Source organism: Lipophrys pholis (genome assembly GCF_963383615.2).
Source record: "Lipophrys pholis genome assembly, chromosome: 1".
NCBI classification, from domain to species: domain Eukaryota; kingdom Metazoa; phylum Chordata; class Actinopteri; order Blenniiformes; family Blenniidae; genus Lipophrys; species Lipophrys pholis.
This window is the reverse complement of record NC_137635.1, coordinates 37,850,014-37,876,474: the sequence shown is the minus strand read 5'-3', so window position 1 is coordinate 37,876,474 and position 26,461 is coordinate 37,850,014. Positions and strand designations below refer to the sequence as shown.

The 26,461-nt window shown below is 41.2% G+C and overlaps 2 protein-coding genes across 7 annotated transcripts; one reads left to right on the top strand and one right to left on the bottom strand.

Moving 5' to 3' along the window:
* The first annotated feature begins 466 nt into the window (after window positions 1-466).
* LOC308112227 (1-phosphatidylinositol 4,5-bisphosphate phosphodiesterase delta-1-like) lies at window positions 467-9,404 on the top strand. Of its 4 annotated transcripts, none has more exons than XM_080467573.1 (15): window positions 467-995; window positions 2,533-2,691; window positions 3,359-3,587; window positions 3,758-3,887; window positions 4,432-4,660; window positions 5,359-5,560; window positions 6,362-6,506; window positions 6,615-6,767; window positions 6,876-7,028; window positions 7,239-7,392; window positions 7,503-7,619; window positions 7,745-7,923; window positions 8,018-8,150; window positions 8,330-8,479; window positions 8,703-9,404. In XM_080467573.1, the coding sequence occupies exons 1-15, from the start codon at window positions 962-964 to the stop codon at window positions 8,792-8,794; spliced, it is 2,259 nt and encodes a 752-aa protein (XP_080323699.1). In that variant the 5' UTR covers window positions 467-961; the 3' UTR covers window positions 8,795-9,404. The 4 variants fall into 4 exon arrangements, with proteins under 4 accessions (XP_080323699.1, XP_080323698.1, XP_080323697.1 ...); XM_080467572.1 differs by having other exon boundaries at window positions 720-995; window positions 2,533-2,721; XM_080467571.1 differs by lacking the exon at window positions 467-995 and adding an exon at window positions 2,136-2,325.
* Window positions 9,405-13,544: 4,140 nt separating this feature from the next.
* On the bottom strand, window positions 13,545-24,649 carry LOC308112367 (CTD small phosphatase-like protein). Of its 3 annotated transcripts, none has more exons than XM_080467852.1 (8): window positions 23,812-24,649; window positions 18,077-18,234; window positions 17,839-17,871; window positions 16,770-16,871; window positions 16,087-16,143; window positions 15,287-15,379; window positions 14,607-14,792; window positions 13,545-14,076 (listed from the first exon to the last, which is right to left on the bottom strand). In XM_080467852.1, the coding sequence occupies exons 1-8, from the start codon at window positions 23,885-23,887 to the stop codon at window positions 13,951-13,953; spliced, it is 831 nt and encodes a 276-aa protein (XP_080323978.1). In that variant the 5' UTR covers window positions 23,888-24,649; the 3' UTR covers window positions 13,545-13,950. The 3 variants fall into 3 exon arrangements, with proteins under 3 accessions (XP_080323978.1, XP_080323979.1, XP_080323980.1); XM_080467853.1 differs by having other exon boundaries at window positions 17,839-17,862; window positions 23,812-24,455; XM_080467854.1 differs by lacking the exon at window positions 17,839-17,871 and having other exon boundaries at window positions 23,812-24,631.
* Window positions 24,650-26,461: the final 1,812 nt, after the last annotated feature.

Here is a 26,461-nt window from a genome sequence, read left to right as displayed (position 1 = left end):
AAAAGATGCATAGAAGATAGAGATTTAAGCAAAAGACAAAAGACTGTTTTCCAGTGGATGTTGGAGGTGTTGGGCCCTGGCCCGGAAGCTGTCCTGCCTGATGCTGCATTAAAGCTCACTCATGATGCTGACAGTGCGCTGAGGATAAGCCAGGCCTGAAAGGGAAGTGCTGAGAGCCACACGAGTCCCAACTCGCTGCTGATTGCACTGCCATTATCCTGACAAGGCTAAGCTGCACATGAAAAGGAGGGTACAAACTTCATCTGCCCCATTCAGAGTCCAACAACTCACTGTGAATCAAGTGAACTGTGCTTATCCTGTCGTCTTCATCATATTTACCCTTGTTTTCAAACGATGCAACGAGAACTCACAATGAAAATTCAATTGCCCAATGCCTTCACAAAGTTTCCAAACTGTCCAAGGCTTATGTGTGTTTCTCAAGTGTATGTCCCCTCCCTGTTTACTCACATGCAAAGTTTGCTCTCAGTGCAGGATCGGATCTGAGGTTCTGGGGAGGGTCTTTCAGTTTTGTGTACAGAAAACAGGATTTAAAAAAAAAAAGAAGGCATGAGAAGCTTGCAGGTGTGCAGGAGGTGACTGCCAATAATGAGCACACTTTGAATCTTGAGTTCAAGGCCAGTCCAAACCTATTCAATGCATGCTGGCACAAAAAAAAAAAAAAAAAGCCGGTAAAAAGGTGTAACCCATCGTGTTGTGACATCAGCAGCAGCAGCAGCAGTGTTGAATGGCAGAGTTGTCAAACCGGTGTTGAAGCCTGCAGGAGAGCTGACACCATTCAGCCAGGAGAAACCACCTGTATCACCACGACTGATCGCAGTCTCCTTCTTCACTAGAACAGGTCTATTTTTTATTACAAATCTCCTCATGTACATGGAAAGAAGGAGCGACTTCGCATGAAACTTTACATGAAGTAAAAGTGAGAAGCTGACTGCGAGGGAAAATGGAAACGAATGGGCTCGAAAAGAAAGTGGACGGTAGGATACAATTTCTATAATCAAGCAGTCTCACAGTGTGAACAGTTTTCGTATTTCTTTGTCGCCCCATCTCCAACTAGTGTTTAAATTGTTTATAATTGAAGTGGCTTTCATGCTCCTTTTTAATTCCATACTTTTAAACGCTGGGAATTAAAGATTCCCCCAGGAACTGTTCAATATTTTGTACGATTAAAAAGAGCGAATGGTTCAGATACGATCACTTGTGTACACTTTAAGTTTAGACTGCACTCTTGCCAAAAGGTGTGGCTCCTTTTTCATCTCTGCCAGTTTCACCTTGCTGCAAACAGTTGCCAAACAAACTCTGCACACAGCTCATTGGCGAAGAACAAACTACTTCTGTACCACAAAAGCAGGAATTGGGAGACGTGGAAACGCTCACACTTCCCTTTTCTCGGCATTGCTTGTTGACTTGTTACTTCAAGGTCTCGGTTTTTTTTTTGTTTTTTTTAATAAAGCCTGGTCGAGCTAAAAATCTCAGCCGCCTGCAGTTTCACCACTAGAGGGCGCGCCAACGCTATCAACCGCAAACCAACTGAGGGCAGCTTTTTCTAAAACAGAAATGACGCACTTTTGACCGTAAATAGAAAGCAAAAGGATGACTCTGTAAAAGCATAAATGTGGATTATACACTTAAATCGGTCTAATGAGCTATTTAGTGCAAGAACAAACGATACGGTGTATCTCAAAATGATTGTTTGATTAGAAGGGTGCAACAGTTTTATATCTAAATAAACTATTTGCCCAGCTGCTACCACCTTGGTAGATGTATTCCTATTGGCGCAGAAATAAGTCATAACGTAACGAGGTAGCAATACACTTAAGTAGTTTATTTGATACATTTTGATATTCCTGTTTAATATAAATTGTCGCTTTTCCTACGAAAATTGTAAATATCAAATTATTATTTGGCTTGCAAACCGTCAACCATCAACAAAGCAACTATTATAAAGATTCAAAATAGTTTCTTTGGCCTCTGGCTATGATTTCCGAAGGCATTGTTGAGGGTGTGGGTGTTTTTAAAAGGATTTCACGTGCACACATGTGCAGACGTGTTGAGCCCCTTCCTCTTCCGCACTGGTGGGAGTTTTCTGGTGTCAGCTGACCCCCTTGAGATCTGGCAGACATGAGAAGTGGACTTTGATAAGAGATAGATGAGACACACCCTCCCAGCGCCTGTAAACAGTCTGGTAGTTAGGGCACAGAGTCACCATGTCCTGCCTAAAGAAAGAGCCAAAATTCAGCAGATCTCAGGAATTACTCCAACATGCCAGGAGCCAGAAGGTGACACAAATGAACGCAAATCTCCTAGGTAGGGCTGCACTGCCGGGATTCGAAGTGGGGTTGTTGTGCATGGTCGGACTTGCCTTTGTGTTGGTGTAATCTTTTTTTTTTTTTTTTAATGTTTGAGAGGATTGCTTTGACTTGACTTGGAAGCATTCACTCTTAATTCATAAAATGTAGTTTGGAATCTCAAAATGTTGTTTTGTTTTTGTCTCTCTGTCTTAATGCCTCCCAGGCATGGAGGGTGATCCAGCCCTCCAGTTCCTCCTGCAGGGAGGAGACCTTCTTAAGGTCCGCTCGCCGTCCTGGAAAAAGACTCGCTACTTCAAACTTCAGGAGGACTGCAAGACCATGTGGCGTGAATCCAAGAGAACTTTCAGGAAGAAGCAGACCTGTGAGTGCTGCCCCGTCACCGTACCTGAATGTGAGACAGGAAAACCACTCGCACACTCTTTTCCCCTCAAACCTCACACATCTTTTTAACTCCTGGTCTGTCCTCGATGTTGAGTCAGGATTTCTTTTTAATATTTCACCTACTGACACACCTATCTGTATCTGTTCTCAGGTCAGATACGCTTACGAGTCGTGAATTATAGAAAGAGGAGGGCTGATCACAGGGCTGTAAAACATGATTCCTGTCTGAAAGTTATTGGCATTATCAAACACACCTGGATCGCTCCTGATATCGTTGTTATGTGTTCTGGGTGTGTTTGGTGGAGATAATGTTTTATTGGGATGGCTTGAGTTGATCTTGTTATATTTTGCCTTGATGTGTATCCACAGGTTTCTGCCTTAGTCCCAATTAGGTAACTGTGCCGTGATGGTGTCTTGCTTGTTAACACAATGTGCATCCTGTGTTTTGGTGTAGGCTTCAGAAGAAGCAGGGTAATGTGACACAGAAGGGTAATGTTTACCAAGCTGGCAGGTCTGTGATGCCAAAAGTACAAAGAAGCAACTTTTTTTAGGCAGAATGTGTAAACAATATGTGTGTATGCAAGGGACATTTTAGAATAAGTGATTGTACAAAAACCATTTAAATAAAAACCTGTTCAAAAATCCAGTTTCGCTGGATGACATCTCAACGGTGCAACACGGACGTCAGTCCGAAGGCTTGAAGAAGAACACGGAGGAGCACGTGGAGAGCCGCTGCTTCTCCATCATGTTCAAAGGTCAACGCAAGACCCTGGACCTGATCGCCAGCTCGGAGGAGGAGGCCAAGCAGTGGGTCACCAGCCTGGAGAAGATGATGTCCACCATTACCAACCTGAATCGCCACCAGAAAACGGAGCAGTATCCTTTTCCTATGACGGCCCGAAAAGATCTCATGATAACAACTTCAGCTCCTCCTGGACAATTTTAACTTTGCAATGGAAACGTGTGTAAACACATTTGTGGTGACGATTACAAACAAAAGTACTGGTATGTCTGTATTTCTGTTCCTTACATCACGTGTTCCACAGCTGGATCTACAGCTGCCTGAGGAAAGCAGACAAGAACCAAGACGACAAGCTGAGCGAGTCTGAGGTCAAAGACTTTCTGCGTCTGATAAACGTTGAAGTGGATGATGATTATGCTGAAATGCTTTTCAAGGTAGGGTCCTCAGCTTCTGTGTGGTTCATTAATATTACACATGTCCTTTTAAAGACTGTAAAAGTTCAATGATTTCACATTAAAATTCGCCAAAACATAAAATTGTACTGTTGCCTTTTATGATTTTAACTAAATGTGATCAACGTGAATTTATCTTTAAATGTGAAATCATGGAAAGTTGTATTGTGCCATTTGGTTCTCTGTGTGTCTCATTTGTTGGAAAATATGAAACTGAACAAAACAAGTTTCTTTTAATAGCTTTGAAAAAAATAGGACAGATTTCTGACTGGATTTTTTATCAAATATTTCCATGGTTTCCTAGTTGGACTGTCGGTACGTTTCAAGTTGCACACATGGTCTCTTTCTTGAGTACAATGTACAAATATGCAGTACATTTAGTTGTTGTTCTTCACCACGTTTAAGTCGATGCATCAATCCGGTGACTGGAGTCAGGCCAATAGTGTCATGACTTTCACCATTTCTACAAATCCAACTATTGTGATCTGTTCTAATCAGAGCTAATTCTTTATATTCCCCATCACAGAAATGTGACAAATCCAACTCTGGGTTCCTGTCTGGAGATGAGATCGCGCATTTTTACGACCTGTTGACCCACCGTGATGAAATCAATGTGATTTATGGAGAGTATGCTAAAACCACTGGCTACATGAGCCCCCAAAACCTGGCCGACTTCCTGATGAAGGAGCAAAGAGAAACAGTCACTCTTGCTGATGCACACAATATCATCAAGAAGTTTGAGCCGGATGAAAATGGTCAGTACCTCGTTTGAGACCATGTTTACTTCAGATGTTGAGGGTTGAATGTGACGGTGCAGGTGATTTCCTCCCTATCTTTTGTTTCTTCCTTTTAAACTGATTGACATTTATTGTCTTGTCGACTGTGTTCCCTACATGCTGCTACAGTAAGTGAGAAAATAACCACTGTAATTATTTTATTGTTTTATATTGAGGAACTGACACATTCAATTTTTTAAATTTTTTTTACTCTGTTGCCACAGTGAAAATTAAATTCACTTCAAAGCACAGAGCAATGATTGTACTTTACTCTGCCACTGCTTGCTTTGTGGACTAATGGACATAGAAAGCTTCTGTGGTGTTTTTCTTTTTTTTTTTTATCTTAAATTAAGTTTTGCAGCATTAATCCGATGTTCCAAAAGAAATGTGAATCTTCTGTTGCCTCAGTGAGTTTTTAAACTGTAGACAACTTGGGACAAATAAATGACTTTTACAAGGGTGACTCTAGTGCGTTGACAAATAAGTTTGGCTGCGATTACTGAGATAAGTGTGTCTATTACATCAAGTGTAACATCAGAAAGTTTTCCTTTCCACTCGCTATATGAAAGTGTTTTGCACTGGACTTCCATATAAAACAAGTGAAATGTCATTATATGTAATTAATGTTATTCTGACGCTCCAGTAACACATCGACTGCTTGGTCTCTGTCATTTCAGCCAAGGAGAAGCAGCTGCTGTCCAAAGATGGTTTCCTCATGTACCTGCACAATGCAAAGAGCATGATTTTGAATCCAAAGCACATGGAAGTGTCCCAAGACATGAGCCAGCCCCTCAACCACTATTTCATCTCCTCCTCGCATAACACCTACCTCATGGAGGACCAGCTCAAAGGGCCCAGCAGCACAGAGGCTTATGTCAGGTAATGAGATTGTATTTGATCATATATATATATATAATCCTAGTGAAGGGGACAGTCCGTCGAATTCATCAAATCAATCACACATAGGGTACTCCTTGATGATGTCTCATCTTAATCTAGAATAGTAGGATCCAAAGGTCTGTAGCAAGAAGAGCTTATGTTTTTCAGATATTCAGTGAGAAATTCCTCCCATTTAAAGAAATCCTGAAGCCATAACGTCTGCAGTGTGCGATTTTGGTCAGTGTAAGATTTTGACCGATTTAAAAGAACATTTACATCATATATACAATGGAATTTATCTATATTGTTTTTAAAAAGTCACAAGTTAAAAAAATTAAATCATCATGCCCATTAGGCAGAATCTTTTATAAAAGCCATTAACGATTAAAGACATTACAATATGACAACAACATTTAGAGTGACAGTATTCATATTGTCAAACTTAATACAGTTTTAAATGTGCTTTAAAATGAAAACTATGAATTTGTTTACTAAAAATTTTTTAAAACCACTCATTTCAAACTGAGACCTCCACGTCCCTTTTCTTAATCCAAATGAGAAATATGGAGGCGTTGGGTCAAAGATTATTTCCAGAAACGCGGCCATTGAATCAGACCTTTTAGTCTGTGTAACAGTGATCTCTTTTGTTCACTTATCTACTAACTTATCACGACTTGAATATTCATATAAAAGATGTTGGTAATTGTAACTAAACCTGTAGATTTCCTCCCGGAGCTCAGGCCTGTCAGGCAGCAGCATGTTTGTGTTTATAGGTTGACTCATGTCTGCTCTGATCCCCAGGGCTCTGCTGAAGGGCTGCCGCTGTGTGGAGCTGGACTGCTGGGACGGATCGGATGACGAGCCAGTAATCTACCACGGTCACACACTCACCTCCAAGATCCTCTTCAAAGACGCAATTCAAGCCATCAAGGAATATGCCTTCAAGGTGCATTTGGCGTTCTAATACCTATTAGCTTATATTATCAGCGTATCCTTAAACAATAACATTCTATAATTATTTTTGTTTGTGTGTGTTTCTTGTTTTCCCCCCCAGACATCCGATTACCCAGTTATCCTCTCCCTGGAGAACCACTGCTCTGTGGAGCAGCAGACGGTCATGGCCCATCATATGAAGTCCATCCTGGGGAGTGCGCTTATCACCTCTCCCCTGGGCGAAGGCATGCCTACAAACTTCCCATCTCCTGAGGTTGTTGTTCGCTCCGTTACGTCCTCGTTAAAGTTGAGAACATTCATGGGTCGATGGGAGACGGTCGTACACGGTGCTGCAAATGCTTGTTCATGCTCTTCATTGCAGGAGCTAAAGGGGACGTTCCTGATCAAAGGGAAGAGACTAAACAAACTGGAGGCCAGCTTTGTGCAGGACACCGCAGCAGCTGAAGATACAGATGTAACCGAGGAAGAAGAGTCAAATGATGAAGCCGAGAATGAAGAACAGCAGAAGAACAAGGTAGGCATGGACTGGGGGGGGGGTGTTTAAAGTTAATACATTACAGTCTGTTTCCTTTACAACCGTTTACACCGTACTCACATGGAGCTGCTGTAGACAGATGGAAGTTCCAGCATCTGACATCCTGTGTTTACTATCGCCCGTTTCCTTTAAATCAGCTGATTGTGAAAACAAAGTTATTCACCAATTCATTGTTTGACATGTAAAAAGAAAAAGCTGAAACTGGCCAAAGAGCTGTCCGACATGGTGATCTACTGCAAGAGTGTCCACTTCCACGGCTTTGAGGATGCCAGCAAAAACCTGGGTTTCTACGAGATGTCGTCCTTCAAGGAGCACAAAGCCATGGGGCTGTCCGAGGAGTCAGGTGAGGACATCCAGTGGACCTTGTGTTTGCTATACTTTTACGTAATTGATAAAAGCAGTGCATTCAAGGAAGGCCTGTTCAGTGAATGTCTCTCGCCGTTTCTCCTGCAGCAAATGCCTACATCCACCATAATGTGGAGAAATTGAGCCGCATCTATCCAGCAGGGACGAGGGCCGACTCCTCCAACTACAATCCAGTGCCGCTGTGGAACGCTGGCTGCCAAATCGGTACATACGAGGGGATCAGAAACTCCTAGATCCAGAACGACCAAGAGATTATGTGGACAGTTTAGCTAAGACGGACGCTTAAATTTCAGCGATTTTACCTCGGCATCCTTTTCATTATTTTTCAGTTGCCCTGAACTTTCAGACCACTTGCTCGGAGATGGACGTGAACCAGGGCAGGTTTCTGGTCAACGGAAAGAGCGGTTACATCCTGAAACCATCCTACATGAGGGACCTATCCTCCGAGTTTGACCCCATCACGCTGACTCGAGGTGACTGGCTGAAGCCCAAGACATTACATATCATGGTGAGATTTTCAGTGTGAATACTCCATTATAGAATATAGAGTACCGGCTCCAGCGCCATGCTTTGTGTCATGGTGCATCTGTACTTGTCTCCAGGTCATATCTGGCCAGCAGCTCCCCAAAGTCAACAAGAAAAAATCCTCCATTGTGGACCCGATGGTTAAAGTGGAAATCTATGGCGTGCAGGCTGACGTTGCTGAGAAGGAGACCAACGCTATTGAGAACAACGGTATTTAGCATTCTTAACGCCGCTTATGTCTGCTCTCTGCAGTTGTGGTTTAATTTGCTGAACACATCTTTATGTAGCTGCGTTTTGCTTCAGTGTATTTTCCCCTTGAACATGAAATGTGTTTATGTGAAATGTAATTGGTACAGATTTGTCACATGTTGTTTAATGTTATGTTTCAGGCTTCAACCCGGAGTGGAATGAAAACTTCCAGTTTGACGTGTATGTGCCAGAACTCGCTCTGGTCCGCTTTGTCGTTGAAGACCACGACTCCACGTCGGACAATGAGTTTGTTGGGCAGTACACGCTTCCCCTCGATAGCATTCAAATGGGTGAGCTCTGCAACCGATGACGGAGTCTGACTAAGTTTCTTTGCTTCTTTCTTCCCCTCCTCGCTGTAAAACCACTGAGAGTAATTTGTTTTCACACTTGCAAAACAGAGATGGGGCCTATCCCCGATGTACCCGAGTTAATAGAACTCCATTTACATGCTGCACAAGGACCTCCTAATATTGTCTGATCACTGACTGCGACCACTTTGTGCTCCCCGTGCAGGATACAGACACGTGCCTCTGCTCAACAAGAACGGAGACCTTATCCCCTCAGCTGGACTCTTTGTCCATGTCATGGTCATGGATGCTGAGTAACGCCTCATCAAATCTCTGCAGGACACTAGATACCTATTTTATTTTGCTTTATTTTTTACTCGATCCTGTTTTATCCGATTTTTGTTTTATTGTTTTCTGTAGTTTAGTTTGACTTCATGATTAACTTATTGGCTTAATTCCAGTAGTTCTTGAATCGGCTGTGAAATAGGAGATGAAGACCACAAAACACTCATGGGATAGATGTTCTTTTTGACTGTCCCCTCATGCAACACGCATTTTGTTGTACTGGGAGTGGGTAACTGTGTGGGGGAAAAAAAACAAAAAAAAGAACCTTTACACTTTTTAATGATCCACAGGAATTGTAGCACAAATTTCTAAACATTTTTACCTGTTGCACTGATGGTAAACTATTTTAAGTTTGCAATGGCATTGAATTTTTAGGACTTCCTGTCCCCAATGTTCAGTTCAATGTAATGTCTGTTTAAATCTTTTAAATGAAATGACCACTTAATGCATTTAAGAGAGACGTAAGCCAATACAAAAACTGTGCTTTTTGAAGACTTTTTGATCAAGTACTACTATTTTTCATGTAACTTTATGACTTCTTTATTCTTAAATCAAGATAAAGATGCTAAACATGCTCAACACAAACACCGTGTCAGTCCCTTTCATTGAACATTATTGTATCAGTTTACATTAGGATATGTGTTTGTTTGTTATTTTATTTTAAAGACCAGTGTGGAGGATTTAAAGCAGACCTGGGGTAACATAAGGCTCGTGGGCCATATGGAACCCTTCAATTCAGCTTGGCCACTGCATCCTCCTGAATCAAATGAAATTTGCTGTAATTATTGGTTTTATTATATCTAAAATGGTCACATTCCTCACATTAATGGACATTACTACATTATTGGTTGTGACTAGCTAAGAATATAGTTCTCATTTACTGAACTTGAAATGTAGAAAAATATAATCTGGATTTCCAGACAAAGGCTGAGAAAGAAAAACAGTTTGTAAAAAGAGAAGATTCTTATTGAGCAAAACTCAAGTCAACTCATGTCTCGGCCCTCTATAGTTTTGCTGATCTATCATGTGACTCTTTGGGGAAAACTAGTTGCCAACCACTGATTTAAAGGGATATTGTCAGAAATTAAGTAATTATAAATAATTCCTTCATTGTACTGACATGTTTGCAGGAGAGGAATAGTTGCTCAGTCAGTTGTAATTAATTCTATTCTTCTAAAGCAGTTTGGCCCTTTGTTTTGATAATTCTCCAGCTTTTCAAGTACAAATGCAACATTATTTAAACTTGATGGCATTTAAGCACATAACTTTTAACCTGTTTTGTGATAAAAGAAGCGAGCAGCATGATGCCAGTCTGCAGTGTATAAAGTTAACAACACTTTAATGACGCACATTATCTCACAGGAATAACACCAGCAGAAATGTTGCTTTGGTTCCCGCCTCTCCTGAGACGAAGATAAATTATCTGTGAACTTCGGGAAAGACACACCCAACAAAACTGATAATTGTAGAGCTCTCAGCTTGCGGCTGAACAATAGCGGAGCTCGGTTTTAAATTAATTTAGGAAACATGACTAATTTACAAAAGACTTATTGGCTTTACAATCCACAGGTCGAATACCACACATTTGTTCTTGTACGTTTACAGTTAAATTGCTTAAATGTTACTCAAATACAAGCAAATATACTCGGCATCGACAAGGAAATGTCTGTAAATCATTCTTCGAAATTTCATAGCTGCAATTTGTTTTGCAATCAAATGTAGTGGCAACAAAATTCAAATCAAATGGTTATCAGTCTCAATTGTAGGTGTCTTAAGTTTAAGAAAAGAATACATTATGTATTTGAATATATTTTACACTATGCAAAGAGTAAATTACATACTTGGAAAGAAAATGTTAATACTGCATACTTATAGTATTTGAACTTTCCTAGTAAATTATTTGGTTTAAGCCTTTTCCACTGATCAATGAAACTCTGGCCACAGATCCAAACACTTGGATATTTTTCAGAGGGAAGTGGCCACAGACGGCTCACTGTAATAATCTCATGCACCTTGTTTCACTTATAAAACCACTCCTATTAATCAGCTGACAAGACAATCAACATTCCTCCATAAAATGTGCTTTATTGTGGCATGTCTGGAAAAAGACTTGACAATGGAAACCTCAGTCACATCAGTTTAAAAGTAATCTTTGGCTTTATTTCATGTAGCATATTAGATGTCACCAAATAACAAAAGACATGACAAAATGGTTCCAATGACACTTTTTTATTAAGGAAAAAAAAAAAAGAAAACCGATTCTCAGGATGACAACACGCTGCCAACAAAGTAAGCCAGGAACCAATAAGTGTTAGGAAAAAGAAAGAAAGAAAAAAAAAAAAGCACAGTAACAGAAACTCAAGTGTTTGAGAACTTTGGTGTTAAACTAAAACAAAATGATCAATGTGATTATGACTGAGGTGATGCACAAAGGAAACCTGCAAGGAAGCACAGACGAGATGCCTCTAAAACACAGACACACACACACACACACACACACACACACACACACAGAGACACACACACACACACACCTTTGTCCCCTGAAAGGGGAAGAAGAGACCTGACTGAGATTTCTTACCGAAAAAGGCAAGACAGAAGATCTGAGAGGAACAGAAAGCTGGGTACAATATGTAATGTTTCCAACCAAATACTGACAAGATGCACGTAGAAAAATATCACAATGGTACAAACATTTTCAGAGAGAAGGTAATCACTGAAAGGTTGAGAAGAGTCGACCAAACGCTTCTTATAAAAAGGACATTGCACCGGAACCATCGTGAGCCGAGCACTCGCTACCAACACAGGTGACGTGATAAAACAATGTCAACCGCTACATCTGAATAAGCAGCAGGTTTTCATCTGGAAAATTAAATGCTGGAAATTCGGAAGTAGTCTCAAATGCGACGCCTCAACGCGTAAACCAACCAAGATAACACAACGAGTTCTGTTGGGGCATAGGATTTGTGGATGGAACCTCGGAGCTTGATCTGATCCTCACATCATTACTTTACCTGAACCACACGTGGTCGAGCCGTTTTTAAACTATAAACATGAAGATGCAGCCTTGGAATCAATGGAGCATTGCTTTGTGCCTCCTCGGGCAGTAAGGCATCAATGCCACGGTGAAGTTCCCCCACAGTCCTCTTGCCCCCGTAGTGTTTCATTTAGAGCTGGACCCTGACCGTCGGAGGGCTGTTTGGATGAGCCGAGACGGAGCACCGATCTCTAGGCTTAGCAGGCGGCCTTCTCTTTCCTCTTTACCGTCACCGCAACAAGAGTTGAAATACACCAAGCCACATTTAAAACTGAAAATGAAACTATGTTAATTTCACTCTTAAAAAAATGACCAAACGACGTGGAAATGTTTGAAAGAAGACCTGCGATAACAAGACCAGCCTTACTCTTAATAAACCTCCACAGGCTGAGGATGTCAAGTGCTCACGACGCCTGCAACCAAACAGCTGGGATGGACAACCCCGCCCTCTCAATCAGGTTATTGCCATGGTAGCGAACGTTGCAGCATTTGGTTTGTTGGGCTCCTCTCAAAAAACGTAGGCACTGAGGTGAAGAGCAGTTTAAAAAAAAAGAAGAAAAAAGAAAAATAGGACTCTGGGAGGATAAACACCACACGCAGTCACTGCTGGTCTTCAACACTGGACTGGGTTGCAGTTAAGCCGGTCCAACCAAACTATCGTCATGAGTACACGTGGAGGCGAGCGCCGCTCGTTTCAAACACTGTCCAGACTCCTGACGCCAGACTCTCGTCCCTCAAGACGCTGATGTCATGAAAAATACTAACATGGCACTCCGTCAATTCACTCCAAGATCCCAGACCGCTTGAAATTATTGGAACGCACACTTTGCAGATGTGTACAATTTTGGAGAGATCACCCCTTCAGGGTGAAGCTGCATCACTCAAAACCAGAAAAGACAAAAAAAAAAAAAAAACAAGCGCTAAAAGGTAACCATCTGATGAGCAAGACATAACAAATATATAAACATAGAAATGATTTTGACAGCTACCCATCAAAAGAATAAAGTCTATAATGCTATAATTACAACTAATGGTTTAACAGCTGAAGCTCAACCCCTGGTGAAGATATGAAGCCTGTTAAAAAAATAATTTCCTTATTTGGCAAATAAAGAGAAATAAGGTGAGTAATGCATACAAACAGGAAAATAAATGGCACAATTCTATCCGAGCTCAGAAAATATCAAACAAACAACTTTACTTGCAGGTTGGGACACGAAGTTCACAGCTGCAAACTTCCTCCATTGCCTACAACAAATGAACTAGTTCTACATATAATGTAAGCAGAAAAAAAAAAAAAAATCAAAAACAAAAGTCACATCTATATAATGGCACGACCATATTGGGAGGGGGAAAAAAAAAAAAATACTATGAGACAATTGCCCAGCGTTTCATCAAAAAAGGTGAAGTAAAACTTTGTGTATAAAGATACTTCTGTGTCCACTTTAAAGCATATCGTGTGTGAAGTACTTGGGAAATATGCCATGTACAAAATATTTCCCCATATAAACAACATTCACACAAGGCACTTCATTCAGTAAGAAAAGAGAATCACAGTCCTTTCTACTACCAGAAAGTGCCTGCATAGCAACAATATGAGGACAGGAGCTTCTCAGACTTTTGTGTGGTACCACCAAAAAAAAAAAACCGCAGACAATTTTTTTCTTTTTTTTCCTTTTTTTTGTTTTTAAAATAAACACTTCACCAAATAGTAAAACATTGTTGATTTGAAAATAAAGACCAGAGTTCAATCCTCTTAGTATTTTTTTGTCCACGATATCATCAACTTAGGATGCTCGTTACACTGTCTGGTGCTTTTTTTAAAAAAAAAAAAATTCTATTTAGACACAGTGCTCCTGGGATTTTAAGTGTTTTTGAGTTTCGAATGGCACTCGGAAGGCAGCCAGTCACCAGGAGATGAGAGCAGAGACGGGTAATACGAAGGTTTCCACAGTGAGACTCCACGGCGTCACCTTGGGGCAGACGCGGGAGGAGCGCGGCTGAGAGGATCTGCCTGAGTCTGAGAAATGTGGTTGTAAAAAGAGGCCGACTGAGAGGAGGATGGAGAGCACGGGCGGCGCTGTGGGGTGTCCTGCTACCTGCTCCTCAGGTTCTGCAGCACTTCGTAAACCTCCTCCTCTTTGCTGAGTCCCTCAAAGAACGGCAGCAGGTCGAGGAGCTCCGTGTCGTTCATGTCATCAAACCAGGACTGAACAGGGACCTGCACACACGAAACCAACAACCGTTAACTCTCCCTTTACACCACAATTAGCACCGTGTTCAAACTGCAGCTGCAACAAGTGAAATATTGATTGGGGGATAGATCTGCAATTGACTTGATAGAAGTTACTTATTGTGGCCCGCTGGTTTTATGGGCATGTAAACGGTTGAGCAGAGCATTGTGCTGAATCATGTAAGCTGGTATAATAAAAACATAAACCAAGACAAAACGGCCCGACATCAAACCTCAAAGATGTGAAAACCGTTCACTTTATTGAGTACAGGACAATTAAAATGCCAGTTTCTCTGTCATTGATTTTTTAAAGTAGCATTAGCTATTGGACAACAGCTTTAGACACATCTACCAGCTCAAGGTCTAAAAAGTAATCAGCAGGTGAAATGTTACACAATCCAGTCTCATTTGATTCAAAGGATAAAAACAACAAATCAAACATGACAGACCATAAAAAAAACTACATGAAGCCGATGGCCCCCGTCTTAATAGGAACATTTAAAAGCTTCGGAACTTACAGCATTCTCTGGATGGAAAATATAAGAGGCGGGTGAATTGTCAACGATGATGACATTACTAAGCTCTCGTCCCAGCCGGCTGAGGTCTTTAACATAGTTGCCTCTGTGAAAAACGCAGGATTCTCTGAAGAGCCGGGCTCGAAACACGCCCCACTGGTCCAGCAGGTCTGCCACCGGGTCCGCGTACTGCCGAGGCCAAACAGACAAGTGTCAGACTGCGGTAAACATAAACATGATGATGCCACATACAAGAATGCATATAATGAAGCAATTTCAGTGACGCACATTGCAAGGACATACTGTGTCGCAAATAGATTTTTTTGAAACGGTTCAACTACAAACTCCTTGCTACACTATTATTACAGCACAATGTCCAAGGAATACGATTCAGGCCACACTACGCTTTGACACAAGAAAGAACAATCAACTAATAGCTTCTAATTCAGCATGAGCAGGACTTCATCCTCAGGTAAAACTTGTCTGCGTCTCATTCATTAACTTACCCATGCATTTCTGGCTAAAATATAGAAAAGACAAATGGAAAGTGAAGCAGAGGGAGGGTGAAAATTCAGAAGATGAAGATCACTCAGAAATTAATGGTTTGGATCACACAGTAGTCACCAGCTTGTAACCAAACAGACGTCAGAAATGACAGAAGGCGTGTTCACTTCTCAACACACCTTGGCAAGACTGGCGGTGAAGAGCACACATTCAAACAGCTCTCCCATCTTTTGCAGGAATTCGTCCACATGGGGTCTTTTCAGAACGTACACCTGAAAAACAAACCACAGACTTTAGAGCAGGTTAAAAAAAAACTAAAATAAATACATACGGTGCGAGTGCAGAGAAGGCAACGCATTATAGGCGCTTGTCATTGCAGCATCAGTGTCATCTTTTTTTTTTTTTCAAACAACCAATCACATGAAACTGACCAAGATGGGTCACCATGGTAACCAAGAAAATGGTGAGAATGCATGTTGTGGACGCCCGTCTTCATTTCTGATGCCGTGTGGCCAAGAGAAATGGTCAGACAGAATATCAAAGAGAGTCGCATGTCTTGTGAGCAGATCGTACAGCCACTGAACGTTACGGGAAAAATCACACAACCTATAGTGAGCATTTTAACGGTGTAGTGAAACATCTGTTTTTTGCTCCAGCCTGGCAAGCTATCGTGAGTGTGTGTTACATACTGGCAAAATGACTGTTCCGATTATGGGTTCATAATGCAACACCTGCTATACAACAACACTTTATGGACACATGTTGATATATTTACTTCAAAAAAGTAACTCTCTCTTTTTGATCAGTGGATGCCACCAAGAGCAAGTAATCATGAATAGGCCAACCAGGATATACATAGCCTATCCTGGATTACTTGAACTGGGTAACAGCCATTCTACTTCACGTGCTGGAAATCCCACAGGAAATAAAAATGGTTAACTTCAATTTAAAATGTATTTTGATAAGTTTTGTACAATACCTGATGAACGGTACCGTCGATCTCCACTGGGACAATGAAGTCGGCATTACTGATGGGCTGAGAGGAGGAAAACACAGAACTTTGTTAGTGGCATCTAAAGTGTTGGTGTAATATCTAAATTGACCAGCAGAGGACCCGCTTGTAACAGTAAAGCTATACTCTGAATCCCAAAACTTTTTCATAAAGGGGAAAGTAATTAATCCAGCTTGTGAAAAACAAGGCCCTCATACTGTACATTGTGCAGAAACCTTCACCTCAATGAAACATTCAAGACCAGACTGTAACAAATAATATGAGAGTGTTTTGGAAACATCTTAACATGTGGTGAGGCTTTTTAAAATTACAAAAAAATAGTTTTTACGGCAGCTAGTGGACACTGTGTGATAACAATCCTGCACTAAACATACAGGCAGGAGAGCAACATTGAGCTTTGCTCACTTGCTGCTTTGTTTACACATAATGATATCATGACGATACAATAAAAGTAAAGCCGAGACTGCCTACTTCAATTTTGTATCCGATTGGACAGATTGCATCATTTGACTATAAAACAAAGAAATGAGGATGGTTCAAAGATACTAATACTGCTAATACTAAAAGCACTGGAGGCCTCTTTCCTGCAGTACACACTTGGAAGACAATATGAAAAGTGAAAGCTAGTTTAAGTTCAAGCCTCATCATACCTTAAATGAACTGTGGACTAGCGTTTCGTCCAAGTCAATCACCACACACTTTTTGCCATAGTCAGATATTTTCACCTCTGGTAGGAGGTATTTGGCTGGAGGCTGTGGAGGGGAAACACACATAATGTCAGATATTGTGAGTAAGAGTGACAGTATGCAAAAGGGATGGTGATATTAAGACAGTGCGAGTGTAGTCTGTGCCCAAAAGAAAAAAGGTCAAAACCATGTTTTAAAGAAGCATTTTCATCAGGCTACGTATAGAATGATGCATTAAATGAGTCTATAGCTTCAAACAGCACCTCTGAAATTAGTGGATGCTCCCCTGTAGCAGCAAAAAAAAATAATCCCATCCTGCTAAATATTTGTCAGCTTGGCAAAGATGAAATGTAGCTGATAAATTCATTAAGACAAAAGCCATGCAATGATTAGCTGCTGCTTCCACAGAGCAGTGCCAGCATCATAAACCCCTTCATAGTGTGTGTCTGTGTGTGTACGTGATGGAATGAAGTGAAGTGGTGGTCTACTCAACGGGATGGACTGTAGAGTTGAGCGACTAATTTGACAAACTTGTGGCGCAGGCCAATGAGAGTCGGACCTCTTCTAAGTATTTCAAGCAGTAGGATCAATTAGTATTAGCCCTTAGCGGAAAATGCAAACCCACAGACTCGGTTGGCATTTACTTCACTCTCAGAATTAATCCACTGCAAAGGCCAATAGCAAAAGAGGTGCGTTTACCTTTTGCAGAGAAGCTCCCAAAGCAACAGATAGGAGTTATCAGAATAAATGTCAGGACCGTTAGTGTCACAGTATCTTAGAAAGCATACAAACCACTAAAGTGTCAATCAGGCGGATCAAGCACTGAGACCTCAATTAAACCCATTGGTGCACATGCACCTTCCATATTGGCAGCGCTACGATGGACTGAAAATGAACCCGCAGCACAGTAGCAGAGCTAGAGCTCTCTGAGGAGAGAAGCGCTGGAACCCACACAGACAGGATGTGCCAGCACCATCCCACTCAGCCTGCATGCAAAAGAAAAGAAAAGAAAAAAAAAAAAGGCGATACATACACTAGGGACAGGGATGACCTCGACCTGGTCACACTAAAACACAAGAGAGACAGACACGCACACACAAATACGGTGAAGGGAAGAAATAAGAACAACAACAAAAAAAAAAAAAGAGAGAGCAAGAACAACAAAAGGTACACAAAGATAAAATACTATTCACGCAAACAGACAGTCAACAAAAGATGAAAAACAGTTGCGGACTAATATCTGGCATGTGCTTAAACGAGGAGCAGCTCACCTTGGGAGGCGATCCGTTCTCCTCAACAGGTGGGGGGATGGAGCTGGTGTTTGTGTTGGCGGCTGGCGGCTCGACATTGTAGTTGCGGAAGCAGCAGAAAAATGTGCTGAAGATGCTCCGGCTCCTCTGCTTCTTTATGCTGCTGTTTGACTGGGACGCTGTCAAAACAACAAGAGGGGGTGGAAGAATTGGAGGGTGAACAAGTGAATATGCAAATTGATGTTGTGCCACAGAAAAAAATGTTGCAGGCTGCAGCTTGAAAGCGTTTGCAGTTTGCCATTTCAATGCCAAGGATGCAGCTTTATTAAGTGTGAAAACAGCATTATGTGTTCATCACAGTTTTCCCGAGTGGCCACAGTAGTGTGAGCGACACTGAATCGCAATGACAATGTGATTAAATGGCATTAGTGTTGGTTTTGTTGAGTCGCACTGGCAGAACCACTGATCAGAAAATAACGTGGCTGGCCGGGCGTCTGCATCAGTCACACTCAGTGACAGTCCAGAGCATGCTGCGCTCCGATTGCAAATCGCCTTTCATTCCAGTATTACGGAGCAAGGCCTAAATCAGACACTGAGCTTTTATTAATAGTGACAAGTTGGAAGCTGCATGCTCCTCCCTGCACTTTTTTTTTTATAATGCTTTTGTGGCTCCCACCACCCGATTGGCCCAGGAGCCTCCATTTTGAAAGGCGGCCTACGTTTCCCTCCCACGTTTCAGCTGGCAGGTGAGTGACTGAAGCAGCCTGGACATGCAGAGAGGAGGAGAGGGAGGTGGGAGGCCCTCAGACCCCGCAGAGCCTATACAAGGCTGCATTCCTCTCCACCCATTAGTCCCCCCTGCTCACCCCTCCTGAATGCCGTTTGCAATTGAAGCCTAGTGAAACGCACATAGCATTATGTCATGTCTTTTGGCATTTCCACATTGTGCCACTTGCAGACCTCAGCCAGACATTTGACATCGGAAACACAAAGCCTGGAGAAAATAAGTTTGTACACAACACAACCAGCCGTGCAAAAACATTCTTCCAAACCAAAATAACTTCTACGCTGCTCCAGCTTTGTGAAGTCATACATTAAATACGTTTTCCAAACTATCTTAAGACCACAAATGCAGCCACAACAGCTTATTGTGCGATTCCGATGTAGAGCATGTTATTACCAGACAGTAGGTTTGAAGCGGATAGATTAAAAATACTAATGCACATGGCAGTGACAAAGTGAGGACACGTCACTGCTACATGAAACACCGTCTGGCCACCTCGATCTCCACGTCATTTCCCTCCATCTCTGCCTTCTAGTAACGTTAATTACAGACTTTAAAGCAAGGGCACACTGTGCTGGGTATTTAGGATATATATTATCAGTGGCATAAGTGTATTCGCTGCAAGACGCGCTAAGTACAATATGCATCCATCAACGAGGAAACAGCATAAAAAAAATTAATAAAAATATAAAAAACTCTGTTGCTATTCTGAAACTGAAGCATGTGAATCTCTAGATGCAGGCCTGTGTTTGCAGAGGACAATAAGCTCAAGCTTAAGTATTTGGACATATCCCCAACATGGAATTGTATCATTCTTTCAGACAGGAGCTCTAAAAATCAGACATAAGTCGCTGTTGTTTTAGTCGGTGAGCCACCCACCAAGATGATCATGCTGGCCCAACAGTTGTGTTTAAATCCAAAAATAACACAACCAGCCCCACATAACTTTTTCTTTTTATTATAACAGACTTTGTCTTTTCATTTCAGTGCAGCGCCTGTGAAAGTGGGACAGTGAGGCAGTCATCAGCTTCCTCTGACTCATCACCACATACAGCTGGGATATTGATCCCTCCACAAAGACCCACAGAAAATTGGCAGGACTACAGAATCTGTTTTTTAAACGTATCCCTTACCTATAATAGACATATGGAATGAATCCACTGATGAAAATGTGTTCTCACTTTATGCATTTGGAAGTCCAAAATAGCTCTATCTAAGCCCATCTCATGCGACACGTCAGGGTTTAATTACTTTAATAAGAATTAGAAAAGGAATTAAGAATAAGTCAGAAACGGTACAGATTGCTCCTTCATATCCAACACTTGGCTGTCCACTCACACAAACACTAAGTCAGCAGTTTGCAGTGTGGATTTGTCCAAGTAACGACAATCAGCCACCTGCCTCCAAGTCTGAGAAAGTCAGTTCATTTTGTGTCCCAAACTAATACGAGTGTGTAAAAGGTAAGATTGGCTCAGAGTGAATCCAGCACAAAGGGCCAGGTAATCACCTCGATACGGCCTGTTGTAAGCACAGAAATGCAATCTCATCCCTTTATACTTGGTCGAAACTTTATATGTGCAAATGTGCAACGAGTCTGTATTTTCAAGGTATAAACTCATCAGCTGCCTCTTTACTGTACCATCTACTAAAATTCTACTAAGCACGCACAATGAAGAGAACAGTGCCATCAAAATAAACATTGATACAATGCTAATAAAAGTTGTGTGAAGTCATGGAAAGTGTGGCAGAGGACCAAAGGATTTAGACATTGTTTTAAAACAGTGTTACACTGATAGGATGAAAATAGTTTTATAAAATTGCACATCATGAAGAACAGAAGCTCCAGAAGTTAATAGAAACTAAATGTAAACAAACATCTGGTGATCAAAGATAATTTACTGCTTCCGAAATGCTCATTCTCATGCAAATTCTCATCAAAACCACTAAACTTAGGCGATTATGGGTGAACAATGTAAATGTTGTAACTCTTTCACAGTAAACATTTTATTTTCTGAGGAAAATCATCAAGTTAAACATGAGAAATGTTTGAATATATTTAAATGGACTTCTTAATTCAACGTTTTAATGTTTGGAAGAAGTTACAGACCAGGAACTAAACTAAAAGAGATTTCACAAAACTACACTTATACTGAACTATTACAGATAATAATGGGAAAAAAAAAACATTAAAATATAGAACTTTGGAAAAAAGCATTGCTTGTTGGGTTTATTTGATCACTTGACACATTTTTGTAACCATTTTCTAATCATTAAAGGCACCACAGTCACAAGTGGTGAATTAGTGACCATTAAAAAGAAGCTAAATTCCGATCAATCCAGTGTTGTGCTGTTAAACGCAAGTCTAGTGTGTGTGTGTGTGTAAGAATGAAGTGAATTATTATTGTCATCTCTAAAAAGTAGTCACACTTGGCCCCGAGGTCAGCAGCCAACAGGGCAGCACGTCTAAATATAGGCTGCTGCTGCTCCACGGCCAAACCAGCGCAAAAGGCGGGCGCATGTTGAAAGACAGCCAGCGGAGGAACACTGAGAGCAAAGGTGGTCAGTTTCTGTCCAGACAGTTTGGAGCCTGTTTGAGAAATGCAAGACAACCTATTAAATTCCTCCAGGGCAGCTGGTGGGACGGGCTACACGCTAAGTGATTTACAATTGATAAGAAGCAGTGGAATCACAGACTGACAATGTACTACACTTAGAAAGGCGAGCTGAGGTGACAGCTGCATAAGCCGATAGTGACAGATCTGCATGAGCATTATACTGGCTAAATAAAAGAGATCCCACTCAAGATCTCTTCTCAAAGTCATGTCCATGTCACTCCGGTGGACTCCTCGCACTCAAAACAGTGGTGTTTTAAAAACGCTGGAAGGACATGGGCGAAAGGAAATAGCCATGCTGTTCCTATAATGATGGTAATATTTGCTTTGGCCCCGAGGGAAGAGGCATGACTCATACTTAAGGGGGAAAAAAAATGAACAAGGTAGGAAACAAACACCAACATCACAGCTTAGCTTTTGTCCTGTCAGCTGCATCCTCCTAAACTCTAACACGGGCCAAGTATAGGTTTTATTTTAAGAAGCAGTCCAAAAAAAACAAGAAATTGTCTTTTCTTGACTGTGTGTGCTTTTGTGGCTCATAATCCACTACAGATTTGACTGAATACTTTGAGTGCAGTAAATACCATTGCATACTTCACAATTATGACAGAAAACAATTGACATGAATCGATGACACAAAGTGCTGCACAATGAAACCAAAACTATTTGAATACCAAGAGTTAATTATACACATAAAACAGCCTATGGACAAGTAAATTAAATGCACATAAACCCAAAATATTGGTACATTTATTCCCACCGACATGAGTAAAGGGCCTAAAAACACATTTATTCACATAAAAACAAACGTCTAATTATTTCACTGGAATAAAATATATATATTAACTTAGTGTTCACCGTTCAATAAACTTCCTCTCTGCTAACCACTCCAGTGATGAAGGATGTCAACAGTACTCAAACCACCTCTGAGCACACATGTAAACATGCCTTTCACAATACTTCCCGATCACACCGATGGAAAACAATGCAGACACATGTATAGATACATACTGTGAAGCTGTTTGCAGTCTTTTATCACTGACATATATTCATACCGACTAGATCCACCTCATCTGCTGCGATAATCTTCACTCACTCCCACATACCTGCAACAGTAATCTCCCATGACGCCCACACGTGTTGGAGTCACACAGAATCCATAGTAGTTCCTGACGGATCGCTTTGTAGCCCCAGAGGAAAAGGCATTGTTGTGTTTGAAAGACTGAAGTTCTCACATTACTAAAGGTCTGACAGGTGAGCTTTGGGATGAGACCAAAAGCGCCAAAGAACCCCAGGAATGAGAGTCAATGGTCGTGAGCAGAAGTGGTTTAAAAGACAAGAGATGAGCTCCAGATCATGCTGAAGCAAATAAAGAGTAAAGGGCAAAGGCTATCAGAACTACGACATGGTCTGACTCAAGCAGGATATTGACTTGTTTGGTCAATATTTAGATTATTTTTTTTTTTTTACTTCTCTTCACTTTTTGCACAAGTTTGTATTAATATCAGTTCTGACAGGATGAAGTCCATCCTATTGAACAAATAATGTACTAAAATACAAACAGGCCTCAAGAAAAATGCTGAGCAATACCAACTTTAAACTTTATAGTGTAGCCCAACACCACACATTAAGGTCTAATCAAAACTTGTGCAAAGTCTGTGCAAACGACAACAGTTTTAAATTAGTCCGTTTTCATGCCAGTGTGCTTACAGTTTCGCCATGATAAACTTTGTGTTACACGGATGAGATCAGGGGAACATCAAGGCTGTCAATTTGAGACACATGGCGGACAGATCAGATGTGAGACAGCTTCAGTGTTTACAACACAACCAAAGGAAGTTAAACTGTCAAAAATGTAAATATCTTGTCTCCTTCGAGATGGTGACAGAGCTGTTTGCATAGCTCTCCTGTCCAGCACAACTTCTAACAGCACAAACTTTGATTCACAACACGAGTGACCACGTCCTTTTGTAGCGTTATAAGAAAACAATAAATAAAACTGTCCAATGTTAATATGAAGAGATGTATGTCCTTGACTTGTAGCTGGCGTTCGTTATAAATGTGTTAATATTAATGGACTCAATACCACACTGAACACGGAGCAAACAACCCTTCGGCTGGTTAAATAAAATCCCACCACGGGGCCCCCTCTTCTACTAAACTTGTTGCCGACTGAAGGTTTTTTTTTAATTTTTTATTGAACCAGCGACAGTCCTGTTTTCATGTTTTGACGTGTAAATCAACCAGTGTCCTCAACTCCCACCACAGCTCGCGAAGCGCCAAGGAGCGCTGCCGTCAGGAGAGAAAAGTAGTTAGCCACATTAGCATTAGTTGCACACTGTTTATTGACTTTTCCTCACCTTTTTCCTGGTTGAAGGATATTACTTCCTCCTCCTTGGGATTGGAGACTTGGGTTATTATGGACATGTGGTCCATTTGGGCGAGTGGTTATTCCTGCTTTCGCCCCACAATGTTATGTTTACTAGCACGCTCGCTAGCCGCTACGAGCTAGCCGTCTCAAGCCCACAAAGCCAGGAAGCCGTCCGCGGCGGCGGGTCGAGGCGGCGGCGGGAGCCAGCCAGCGAGCGCGGTGAAGAAAGGAAGCCGGGGGATGCCTGTCATTTATGGCTTTTCGCAAAAGACCATCGCCAATTCTAGCGGGCAACACCGGCAACGTTAAAAATTACGAAATAAAAAAATGTCCACAAAGAAACACGGGGCGCGTCGAATTGCCAACTATGTGAAGTTAGCACGTAGCCTGCGTTAGCGGGTTAGCCGAGAACGTGAGGCCGTAAATCTGCAACAAAAACACAAGGAAGCCCCGTCGGAGGAGGAGGATCGTTCCCGTCCAAAAACATGTAGCGACCACACGGGAGGAGTTTCAGCGGCGGAGTTGGCTCACACTTTCAGGCAATCGACTCATATCTGCTGGCCCGACATTCCCCGTGCAAACATGGAGGCTTTATGTATTTTGAGTTGCATCTGAAGCGGGGGCACTCGGAGTGGGAGGGGGCGGTTTGTTTCTGTGATGGATCCTCTCAGGCAGGCGGCACCGCGCCGCTGGACGCGGCTCCCCAGCGCCCGCACGCACCGCACCGCACATCTTGATCATCAGCGGGAAAGATCCACGCCGGCAGAAGTGACTTTTATTAAAGTGGATAATGAGCGGAACCCGCTGGCAGACGAACAGTCCGCTTCAGGAGACAGTAAATACAGTTGATCAAAACCTTCGCGTGAGTTCGTGGATTTTGGGGGGAAATCCGGCAGCGCCACCCAGTGTAGAAATTAGGGAAATGCTCTATAGAGCGTATCAGAGTTCATAATTAAGTTTCCCAAAATTATCCTATTATTATTATTATTATTATTATTATTATTATTATTATTATTATTATTATTATTATTATTATTATTATTATTATTGTTGTTGTTGTTATTATTGTTGTTGTTATTATTGTTATTATTAAGTCTCCTATGAATTAAACATGTTGGACAAACTTGTCGTCAATGCATGTTACGTAAAGTATTGTGTAATTTGACAAAAAAAAAACTTAACTTCTGTTATGTTTATTAAATACATGAAGTATTCAGACCAGACAAATACTCTCAAAAGCAGACAAACAATACAATACAAAGTCAAACCCGGACATCTGGCGTATTACAGGACTGTTTAAACCAGGGGTGTCAAACTTAAGGCCCGTGGGACAAAGCTGGCCTGCAATAGACTCCCCCAAAGCACCATTGAGCTTTTTAAACAAATTTCCTAAGAGTGGCAGACACAACACAACACTGAGACCCAAGCTGAGATATTTGTGATGCTGCCATGAAGCGAACAAACGAGCCTCAAAGCCATGCTGTCAGGGTGAGTGTAAAACAGCAATAACAGCTGAAGGAGAAGCTTTTGGGTAATTTCACTATATTTTGCACCAGAAGGTATCATTAAAATAGTTGAGATTGTCATAATTTGAAATAGTAATTTTTGGGTTCTGTGAAAATGCAGACATTTTCATCATCTATGTGACACAAAAAAACAAAACAACAAGTTTACATTTAAAGGTTATGACACTATTTCAACTGTCCTGCCAACTCAAGGTGAAACTGGGCAGTATGTGGCCGCTGACTTTTTCTCACCTTACCAGGACTCTTCTAAGAGAACTGTGTTCTTTAAAATTAGACATGTTTAAAACATCTGGACTAATTCATTTTTATTTTATTTATTTTTTTATTGAGCCAGGAGAACCACATTAAGATTAATAATCTCTTACAAATGTGTCCTGGAGATCTGGAGGGGCCGAGAGTCTTGCTCAGGGACCCCCAGTGCATGTTTTTTGGACTGTGGTTTTTATTAAACCGCTCCTGCCAAGATTAAAAGTTTTTGTACCTGACTTGTCATCTTTAAATTACACCAGGAGTATGGACATAAAATAGAACTACTTAGACAGATTTTTAGAATCAGACTCAGACTATTTGAGGTGCACATACTGGTTAAATTGATCTCACTCTCTTCAAAACGAGCCTTACCATTGAAATAACCAAATGGTTGAACATGGTTGAAATACATTGAGTACCCCTGAAGAGAAATAATAAACAACAATGTTTAATGTTTTGTCCCCCCAAAAAATCACTATATTTTCGAGTCAAAGAAATCATAACGGGAATTAAACATTTGTTTTCACAGGTTTTGCAAGAAACAAAGTAATTAGGCTATATGAACTTTTTTTTTTATACAAAACTGTTTTCAAAGTTGATTTAATTGTTCATAAAAATCCATTGAGAATGTTGCTATGTGTAGGCTATAGTAACTTATACATACAAAATCCTTGTAAATCTGATCAGTCTGGGCTGAAACCGTTCACCTCAGATCACATAAAATGTGCCTTTAAATAAAATGTCACAGCTCAAGAACTAAGACAATGATAATGATCCTTCCGCAGGTTCACCTACGGAAACCTTGTTACGACTTTTACTTCCTCTCGATAGTCAAGTTTGATCGTCTTCTCGGTGCTACAGACT

Coding starts and splice junctions, on each gene's coding strand:
- LOC308112227 (XM_080467570.1), top strand. CDS start 2,226: ATGTCCTGCCTAAAGAAAGAGCCAAAATTCAGCAGATCTCAGGAATTA. Junction 6,507..6,614: donor TCAAGGAATATGCCTTCAAG/GTGCATTTGGCG, acceptor TTTCCCCCCCAG/ACATCCGATTACCCAGTTAT. Junction 7,924..8,017: donor CCAAGACATTACATATCATG/GTGAGATTTTCA, acceptor ACTTGTCTCCAG/GTCATATCTGGCCAGCAGCT.
- LOC308112367 (XM_080467852.1), bottom strand. CDS start 23,887: ATGGACCACATGTCCATAATAACCCAAGTCTCCAATCCCAAGGAGGAG. Junction 17,872..18,076: donor AGAACGGATCGCCTCCCAAG/GTGAGCTGCTCC, acceptor CTTGTGTTTTAG/TGTGACCAGGTCGAGGTCAT. Junction 16,872..17,838: donor AGGTCATCCCTGTCCCTAGT/GTATGTATCGCC, acceptor TCCCCTCCACAG/CCTCCAGCCAAATACCTCCT.